Source organism: Corvus hawaiiensis, chromosome 1 (genome assembly GCF_020740725.1).
Source record: "Corvus hawaiiensis isolate bCorHaw1 chromosome 1, bCorHaw1.pri.cur, whole genome shotgun sequence".
NCBI classification, from domain to species: Eukaryota; Metazoa; Chordata; class Aves; order Passeriformes; family Corvidae; genus Corvus; species Corvus hawaiiensis.
Genome location: NC_063213.1, coordinates 6,089,247 through 6,098,919, shown reverse-complemented (window position 1 = coordinate 6,098,919; position 9,673 = coordinate 6,089,247). Strand labels below are relative to the sequence as shown.

Here is a 9,673-nt window from a genome sequence, read left to right as displayed (position 1 = left end):
TGCATGCTGGTCCATGGGCCACCCCCATACATCTGCCTTTACCTCTTCCTAGCCTGGCTCATTAATATAAACTGATGGGGTTTATGGGCTGGGAGTTTCCTTTGCTATTTGTCCTGGGAATAACACAGTTAAAATTGCTGGATATTCTTATAACACAGATGAGGACTTTATGGTCTCAAATAGCTGCCATGTAAGTTACTTTAATATGGTAACTTTATGGTCCAAAAGTCCCTCTAATCCTGACTTAAAGCTGTGAGTCAGGACTTCAGTGCTGGAAGATCAAAACCTTCCTGAGAACGATGCTCATGAGTAACATTGGTGGGTTTGTGAGCCCAACCTTTGCATTTTGGAGGGGATCAGGTCCTCAGCTTTTGGAGGTGCCATTTAGAGATGTTCAAGGGTTGAATGAGAAACCATTGGTTTGATGGATGGAGCGCAATGTACGTTGGTGAGGAGCCTTCCAAGGACACCCTCTCTTGGCTGCCACACTGCAATAGGTGGGAAGAAGCTGGGAAAAAGCAAACCTAACACAGAGAAATTATGTGCCATGCTTAGAGATGATGCTGTTTCCTCATTTACTTGTTATCTGTTCTGAAGAATAAGACAAAGGACGGAAAAAAAAGAAAAGTAGGGGAAAACAGAGGGAGGAAGGAAACAAGAAATAGAAATAAAGAGGAAAAAAGGTCAAAAAAGTAAAAAAAAAAAAAAAAAGAAGTCCTCCAAAAAGGAGCAGTAAATGTGCACTGCTAATCAACCAAAGCCCTGCCAAGCAAATCTTTTGTCAGATCATCTGCCCAAAATCAAAAGCCCGGACTCAGCAGGCCCCGTTACCGGCGGTTCTGCCTACGAAGCAGGAAAGCGCAAAGCCCCCGGTTCCCGCGGCTTTGTTAAAAAGCCCTCGCGACACCAGCCCCGGCCCGGCCCCCCCCCGCCCGCCCCTATATAGTGGGTGTCCAATGATCTGTCCATCGCGGTTTTGGTCTGGCTCCCGCTTTTGGTCTTGGATAACAGCCAGCAGAAATGTCTCAATACTCAGGAAAAGTAAGTAACGACCCAACCACTTCCCTTTCAGCCTGGGGCTGGAGAGCCCGAGCATCCTCCGGGTGGAAGGAGTTGATGAGGATAATAGAGCCAGCAGATGCAGCATGAGTGGTGATCCCGGGAGCAAATTTGGTAGCAGGGATGGGGAGGGTGCGGCAGAAGGAGCTGTGTTTCGGGAGCCGAATTTCCTGTTTAAACATTCCTGCTGGAAATATGTGTGAGTGAGCACAAGGCGGCGAGAAGTGTCATAAATGCGGGATGCACTGCGTTCCCAGAAAAACAAATACGCTTCTTAGGAAAAAATGCCAGTGATGCCGTGCTCCTTTTGCTGGAAAGCAGCTAAAATACCCCAAGCCACCCTGAAATGATGCATCTGCAAGAGATTCCTATCTGCTTGGAATGGGAGTCTGGCTGTATCCCCGCTCCTCACCGCGGGCCCGTTCTCCTCCCTCCCCCCAGATCACTTTCTACGAAGGCAAATGCTTCACAGGCAGGAAGCTGGACCTCTGCGGCAGCTGCAGCAGCTTCCAGGACCAAGGTTTCCTCAACCGGGTCAACTCCATCTGCGTCCAGAGTGGAGCCTGGGTCTGCTTTGACCACCCCGACTTCCGAGGGCAGCAGTACATCCTGGAGCACGGCGAGTATCCCGATTTCTACCGCTGGAATGGACGCAGTGACCACCTGGGCTCCTGCCGGCCCGTCGGGATGGTGAGTGGATGCTGCTGGCATTGGCTCTCCCAGCCGGAGCACCGTTGGGTTTTGTTTCTCCTGGTCGCAGGAGCCCCGCAAATAAGTGTCACAAAAATTTGTGTTCTTTAGAAATAGCGTGTCCCATTGAGGACGAAAGAGTTTCCTGGGTAGGTTTGCCCCTGTTTGGAGTGGTCTGTGCAGGCCCCAAAGCCGAGACAGTCTCCTGTGTCCCCAGACAGGAGGAAGATACATCTTCTTCCTCCCACAATGAAACGCAGTGCCTTTAGCAGGATGAGATATTCCTGTGGTTTTCCAGATGAGATGGCAAGGTCCTGCTGGTACCATGTGCTTTTCCTTTTAATGTAAGCTGCTATGAGATATTCACAGGGGAATTCGGAAGGAGATTCGTTGCCCAAGGCAAGTTTGAGCTGCGGCAGCTCCATCTCCCCATGGACCCGGAGGGGAAGAGGGCAGCCCGAGGGCTTTCCAATGAGAACATGGGGCTTCTCCTAGCAAATTTTAGCTGAATTCTCTGCTCTTGCAAACCACCCTCTGACCCCAGTAATCCTAGACTAAACTCACTATTTTCCCTTCCCCTTATCAAGCTTTTAAAAGCATTGTCCATAGGAAGATCTAAATGGAAAGATTAAAAATTAGCAAAGAACAATGAGTATGGGTTGGGTCTTTCCATTGATTCTCCTATCACTGAGGGCCTCTGGGGCAATGATGAGCCCACTTGGAGCAGGTATTTCTCACTGGCCCTGAAACGGCTTTTGGCACAGCAGCGGGGCTGTTTCGGGTCTGTAACATCATTCCAAAAGCACCTCCATGATCCATACATGGAGGGATGCTGTGCCCCAGGCTCTGGACCCTGGCCAGCACAAGGATGTGCTCCTCCTTTCCTGGCCCAAGATTTTCCCTGTGAGATGCCAGCAAGGGCTTTGAGGCATTTGTGCAGCGCAGATTCCCGGAGGAATGTTTGCTCAGGCACGGTATCCACTTGGCTGCTGCCGGCGGCTGCCTGCTGCGGGGTTTGGCACTGCAGCCCGGCCTCCTTGTGTGCTGACGTTGTTTATTTGAAAAATGCATTTAGGTATTCTTTGAATTTGACTTAAAAATACCCTTTGAGCTCGCTCTGTCCCACATTGCTCTGCTGCAGGCTGCAGAGATCTTCCCGGAGTAATTTATGTTGTGTGACCGTCAAGGGCTCACACAGCAATGATGATGCTGGGAAAGTTTCCTTTGCTTCCCCTGCTTTTATTTTCCTAAAAGAAAGGCACAACATCTCCCACCAGGAACAGCAGCTATGCATGAAACTGGAGGCAATACAAATTAGTTTAGGGGAGTAGTCCCACTTCTTTGTACACTCAGGATATGTTTCTTTTTTCCTGTTTGGGTGCATAGAGAGTCTGATGCTGCATTTGGGATGGAGGGTTTGTGGGCTTGGGGTGTGGGGGAGATGGACAAGGGGCTGCGTGTGCCTGGGCACCGGCACCCCATGATGTGTTTGCATGTGAACATCAGCTGCAGGAAGGTGCAGCTGGGCACAGGGACGAGGAATTTTTGGCTGCTTTCCTGGTTGATGTGCTGGGAGGAGTTTGTGCATGCTCTGTGCATGCTGGCACCAGTGGTCTTGGATTGCTCTTCCCATTCCCCTTCCAAAGCACCCTTCTGTCTCCCTCTGTCTTATAAAAGCCAGAGAAAGAGTCTGTTGCACTTTTTTGGTGTTGCTGTTGACTCCAATCCCTTTGTCCCCAGCACGGCGAGCATTACAGGATCGAAATATTCGAGGGGAGCCATTTTAGGGGTCCCAGCCTGGAGCTGACAGAAGACTGCTCCTTCCTGCAGGGACAAGGCTGGGACAAGACCTGCATCAATGCCCTCAAAGTGTACGGTGACGGCGCGTAAGTAACAGCACGTGTCCTGGCCACTGCCATGCTCCCTGCCCTGGGCACTGCAGGGGAGAGTGGGCTACAGACACTCTTCCTTCATGGAAAATCCTGTCAGTGCTGGGGGCACTTGGAGAAAGCTTAAAAATGTTTGTTAAGCCTATGGTTAAAGGTGAATGTTGGCACCTGCCCACGGAGAGCTGCTTCAAAGGGGTGTGATTTTTGGAGGGTGGCAGCTAAGCACAAGCTACCAGAACTCTGAGACACCTCTTTTAAGGTGTATGAAACAAGAAGCCTAAAACCATCTTCCTTCCTTCCTTCCTTCCTTCCTTCCTTCCTTCCTTCCTTCCTTCCTTCCTTCCTTCCTTCCTTCCTTCCTGCCTGCTTTCCACACCTCTTTAAAATCCATGCTGAAGCTCTCAGGGAGGGTGGATGGATGGCTCCAGGTGATGCAGGTCAGGGCTTTTGCTTTGCAAGTGGCTTCACCGCACCTTTTCCTATGATGGCAAAAGTGAGGCAGCAGCACGTCCCCTTCACACTAAATCCTGCCTCTGAAAGACAGGGCCAACAGCGGTGGTGATGCCCAGGCTGAGGCTCAGCCCCAGCCTCCTGCCCTTGCAGACGCTCCTGAAAGCCTTGGCAGGATGTCAGCTTTGCCTTTTCCTTGATGTTTGGTGGCATTTTCTCAATAGTGTTGGTCAGTTTTGTGGGTTTTTTCTCTTATTGTCAAATTTCTTTTGTCTGACAATTACATTTTCACTGCAAGCATGCTGGGAGCTGGGAAATGCCATAACACCCTCCCAGGGCCAGGCACAGTGTGGGTGGAGGGAGGCACTGGGGCAGAGAGAAGCCCCTGCAGAGGAGAGAACACAGATACCTTGTTCTTCACCTGTCCTGGACTGGATATTGTGCAGCTCACAGGCACGCAGTGTGGGATGCTGGACCCTTTCTGCCTATTTTTTTCTCAGAATAGGGAAAGGTTGTTGCCATCCAAGCTCAAGATGTCCTGATTGCAGCGAGTGTCCTGCAGGACCCTTTCTGATCCAACCAAGGCCTCTCCTCTTCCAAAAATCCAGGCTTATGATTAGGCAGCGGCAGTTCATTAAGGAGCAGAGCTACCCACTCCTGATGGGAAGAAATGGCTGGAGCCCACCAGGGACCCTGTTAGTGCTGAGTATATGAGTACCAGCACTACAAAGCCAAGGGGGAGCCTGTGAGTACTCTGGCAAGAGCTTTAGGGCCAATTTACTGCTCGGGTCCCTGTAGCAGAGCCTGGAGCTTGAGAAATTGGGAAGCTGCCCAGAAACTTTCAAGCACTTGAATTTTTCAGATTGATTTTCCCCCTCCCCTACAAAATACATAAAGGGCACAAAGCTTGTTCTCCCTCGCATGGGAGCCTGGACTGTTTGTGTTAACATTATAGGACTTCTCAAGGTCTGTGAACAGTGATAAAAATATAGAAAAAAATAAAGCACTGAAAGGAGCATGGTGAGGAAACTCTCTGAGGTTTGTAGCATTACATTCAGATCCGGGGTAGATCACTGTTGGACATGCTTGGAAAGGTCTGTAAAGGCAATTAAAAGGCAGGGCAATGCAGAGGGACGTGCTGTCCCAGGCTGCAGGAGGAGAGAGGGAAGGATGAGATACCACAGCAGAGAGGTGAGAGCAGGGAGGAGAAAGGGACCCTGTGGCACTACTTTTCTCCTTTGGATGGACCATCTAAACCCAGGTGGCTCCAGAGGTGCTGCAGGTGTAGGTGGTGCTGGGCATAACCTGGCAAAGCTCTCCCAGGATCCTTGGCTGTTTGGGGAGCAGAGGAGATGGGGTCAATGGAGACAAAGGGAGTTTCAGCCACAGTCTCACTCTGTGATTTTCACCCTCAATTCCCACAATGTGACATCTGTTGAATACAGAAATATTTGTTTCCATTTCAAAATCCATGGATGGTGTCATGTGCTGATAAAAAATTGCTGCCTGCGCTTGTGGAGGTGGCCGTGCCCGCGGGAAGTGATGATGGATCATCTGGAGACATGGGAATGGAGACAAACGTCTGCCTTTGGCATGGTTCCTGGTGAGGTTGAGGGGGTCCAGCACCTTCCCTGCTGCCCTTCTGGGGCGGGCAATTGCTACCCTACCTGAGGGCCCACCAGACAGGGCGATGGTAAAGCAGTTTAAACCATTCTGGCAATGAATTGCTATTTTGGAGCAGTTCTGAGGTGTCACCGCCTCCTCGGAAGCTGTTGCAGGTTTGTGGCGAGTGGCTTCGCCCGTCCCACGGGCAGAGCCAGCTCCAGTATCACATATGGTATCATCTGATTTTAGATGAAGATGTGTGGTTCTTGTCCTCCTTTGTGCCTCAGCCACTCCACAGGGAACTGCCTAGAAATAACAATTTTAAAAAGCTGAATTCGTTTTGTGGTCCAGGAGAGAATACCCCAAAAAGAGCTTTTCTACACCACAGTGGAATAACTTGAAGGAACCAGAACAACCATTATTCTGCTGAAGCATTCATGAGTGTTTGGTAGCTGTTCTGCAGTCGGGTTGTGAAATACAAACCAGAACAGGTACCCAAATGCTGCTGCCCAATGAACATTACATAATTCTCAGCAGAGGTGATACCTGCCCATGGCACTGCTCAAGTCCTGCGTGGAGAATGAGTGACTTCAAGCTCCACTGAAAGCCTCCTGCTTGGTCCAGGCTGACACTGCAGCATTCCCCTCCTCGTTTGTCAGTTTGAGCAGTCAGTTTTGGCTTACAGAGTTTGAGTTGGTTCCATGAGCATTTTATTCCCATGTCCTCTGGGATTATGTGCTAATGAAACACAGCACCGAGATGTTTGAGGGCTGTGTGCTATGTGCCTGGATCAGCTCTCCCATGCTGGGCTTGAGGACAGGATCATCTCCTTTTTTTTGTTTTCTGGGCTCCTGACTGACTTGATTTCCCCTCTCGCTGATGGTCTCAGAGAACGTAAATTTTAGGCAATAAAGGAACAGCTAAGTAAGCCATACAGTCCTTCACTCATCACCTTGCACTGCCAATACACTTCACTCCCATCCGTCTGCTATTCCTTTCATTCCTTTAGTTTTTGGGTTTTTTCAGCCTTCCCCTAAGCAGAGGGACAAGTCAGTGGGGGTTCTTATGACCATACCAGGTCACTAAGTCTGCTTCCATCTACACCAAAGCCTGTCCCATTCCCTCCGTGTAACGGTGCAGACACATCGACCATGTGTCTGGAGAGAAACACAGAAATCTTGGGAAAGACAGTGACTATGAGGGGCTGCTCTTCCCCCTGCTCTTTTCCCCAGGGTCCAACTGTTGTTGAAAGATGTCCTAGAGCAGAGAAGAGCTGAAAGAACATGTCCTGTGGGCAGTGCCCTGTGGACATCCCTGTCCTACCACCCTGCAGTACTTCCAGTAGCATTAGCAGGAGGGAGCGACTGAAAGGTGCAGAAAACTGGAACGGGAGCCCTTTCTCAAGTGCGAGGGAGGGATAGTGAGCTGATGGTGAAAGAGGTCCACAATCATCTAATAATATGGAGAAATGCATGTAAGATGAAGGGAAGGAGTAGAAAAGGAATAAAGCTGGTGTGCCTTAGGAACTAGGCTGGGATGTACCTAACGGAGGAGGAAGTTTTTATAAATTTTTTTAATTAAGCTGAAGAGCTGAGGACACCCTCTGTTACTGCACACCAGGATACGTGGTGGGGATACACTACCCTTGTGAGCAGTGGGCAGCCTTCTCCATGTACTGCAAAGTGACCATCAAAGGAAAAGGCTGAGGATGACTTCGTAATTCCAGTTTGGATATCAACTGGCTGCAACAAGTGCCAGAGAATGAGGTGTTTGTAGGAACCATGTGTCAGCGATGCCACGCACAGGGCTCTGATACTACAGGATACTCTTTCACAAAACCAAGGCACAGTATTCCATGCTGGTATCCACCTGCTGGTCCTGATCCTGTACAGGGATCTGGGAGAAGGAACCACCACAGTCCCACCTTGTGTCATCTCAGAAACACAAAACAAATCTGTCAAGGAACCTGTAAGGTGCCTTGGATAAATACCCTAAACTTTTCTTGTTTTGTTTTTTAAATAATGCCCGTGGGTGGCTGGTTTTATAAACAACTTTTTCCTAAGCCTCCAGCTTTTTGCTATGGATCAGACTGATCTGAGTTCACCAGCTGTTGTCTTCAGGTCAGCTGCCTTCAGGCCCAGCAGTCTTTGACCCCTCCAGTACTTGAAGAAGTTTCTCCCTGGAAATCTCACATACAGTAGGTCCCAACCCCAGTGTCCCAGCTGACTTCTGCAAAGACAGACCACAGAAACCAAATTATTTGGAGGATTGCATTTCTGCTTTGCTGTCATTGCTGAGCAACTAGATGGGAAAAGCAGCAGAGATCCTCATAAAATCCTAAAAAATATGGGCATGAGAGGAAAGAGGCAGAGATGAGCAGCTCAGCAATGACAGAGTGGAAACCTGACTGTAAAACTGTCAGAGCAATGGCAAAACTTGGTTAAAAAGCATGGGACATTCAAACAGAGGACAGAGGTGACACTTGTGGCCACATTAAGATCATGACACAGTGTGACTAAGGGGGGTGAAGGGAGAGAAAAGCAGCAGAATTGTCCCTCTTGACCATCAGAATTGCTCCTGACTTGCAGACCTTCAAATGGAGAAAGACATGCCACAAGCTGGGGTGATGGAGAATGATGTAGCCAAGCCAGGTGAAGCAGTCAGGCATGCCAAAGTCACCAAGGTTATTGAATGTTGTATCCATTTGACTGTATTCCAAGGGAAAGTTGTCATTAACTCTGGATGTAGAGATAAAGTAAAGATAACCCAGTCAAGCCCTGCTCTCTGTTGGAAAGCATCAAAGAGGCCATTAAGAATTACTAACAAAGAGAGGAATTGCTAAATATGGTTCCCATTATAGCTAGTGAATCAGTTCAAAGAGGCAGAATATCCATCAAGCATTGCATGTTTCTCCTTACAGTCCAAAAGGGGTTTATCCAGGGGCTGAGGGGACTCATGTCCTTCTTTAGCACTATCAAATGCTATTAAATTGTTTCTGTTGCACATGGTGAAGCTCAGAGAGAACCATTCCTACAGTAATGTGAAGCAGGGAGCCCTTGGGCCCAGGCTTTACTGCTGGTGTGACCCAGAGCAGTGTTTTCTAAAGGCAAGGTCCAATCTGGCCGTGGGTAATTGCCAGGCCATGCTGGGGGAGCGGGGAGAAGTGCCCACAGTGAACTCCACTGGGAGATTCCTGTGCGCGGGATGGGGCTGGCAATGAGGCTCTGGTGGTTTGCAGTACAGCGGTGCCTAAATGCAGCCACTCAGAGTGGCCACTTTGCATGAGCACAGTGCTGGGACCCAGGGAACCCTCCCTTTGTGCCCAGGTGGGTGCTGTACGAGGAGCCCAACTACCGAGGCCGCATGTACGTGGTGGAGCGCGGCGAGTTCAGCAGCTTCAATGCGTGGCAGGCGCGCAGCGCCAGCGTCCAGTCCATCAGGAGAGTTGTCAACTACTTCTAGCTGAGCTTTCACCCTGCCAGCCATGGCCCGCTGAGACTGAGCATCACCCTCCTCCCCACTCACTGACCCCTGGAATAAATTGTTAAACACCAGCTTTTGGCTCTAAGCACTTTTTTTTCCATAACTAACATGAGTTTGAGAGAGAAAAGGCTTGTAATCTTTCTAAGCTTGATTTACATGCTGCGAATTTGCTTTCTTATTCTGCAGTGGTTTATAAGGAGGACATGGGAGGATGGGCCAGAACTGTGGTGACAAGAAGATCTAGGAGCAAACATGCCTGCCATTGTGGTCGTGGTCTGACACATGCTCCCTCTGCCCTGACCACGGCCACCATGTGATGGCCCCAGCTGACTCCTGATGCCTGGAGGGGGTCACGTTGATGCACACACGGGTGGGGAGTGCAGGTGAAGAGCCCTCAGAGGCCATGTGAGGACACACGTGAGGATCGTAGCAGGAGCTGAGCAACTCGTGAGGTCTGTCTGAGCATGACATGCTGGTCTTGATGCAAAGGTGAAAGA

General features: G+C 49.8%; 1 protein-coding gene across 2 annotated transcripts; it reads left to right on the top strand.

Annotated features, from left to right (window-relative positions):
• Positions 1-934: 934 nt before the first annotated feature.
• Positions 935-9,231, top strand: CRYGN (crystallin gamma N). Of its 2 annotated transcripts, XM_048321359.1 has the most exons (4): positions 935-1,041; positions 1,501-1,749; positions 3,490-3,635; positions 9,020-9,231. In XM_048321359.1, exons 1-4 carry the CDS (start codon positions 1,021-1,023, stop codon positions 9,153-9,155), a joined length of 552 nt encoding a protein of 183 aa, XP_048177316.1. In that variant the 5' UTR covers positions 935-1,020; the 3' UTR covers positions 9,156-9,231. The 2 variants fall into 2 exon arrangements, with proteins under 2 accessions (XP_048177316.1, XP_048177238.1); XM_048321281.1 differs by lacking the exon at positions 935-1,041 and having other exon boundaries at positions 1,204-1,749.
• Positions 9,232-9,673: the final 442 nt, after the last annotated feature.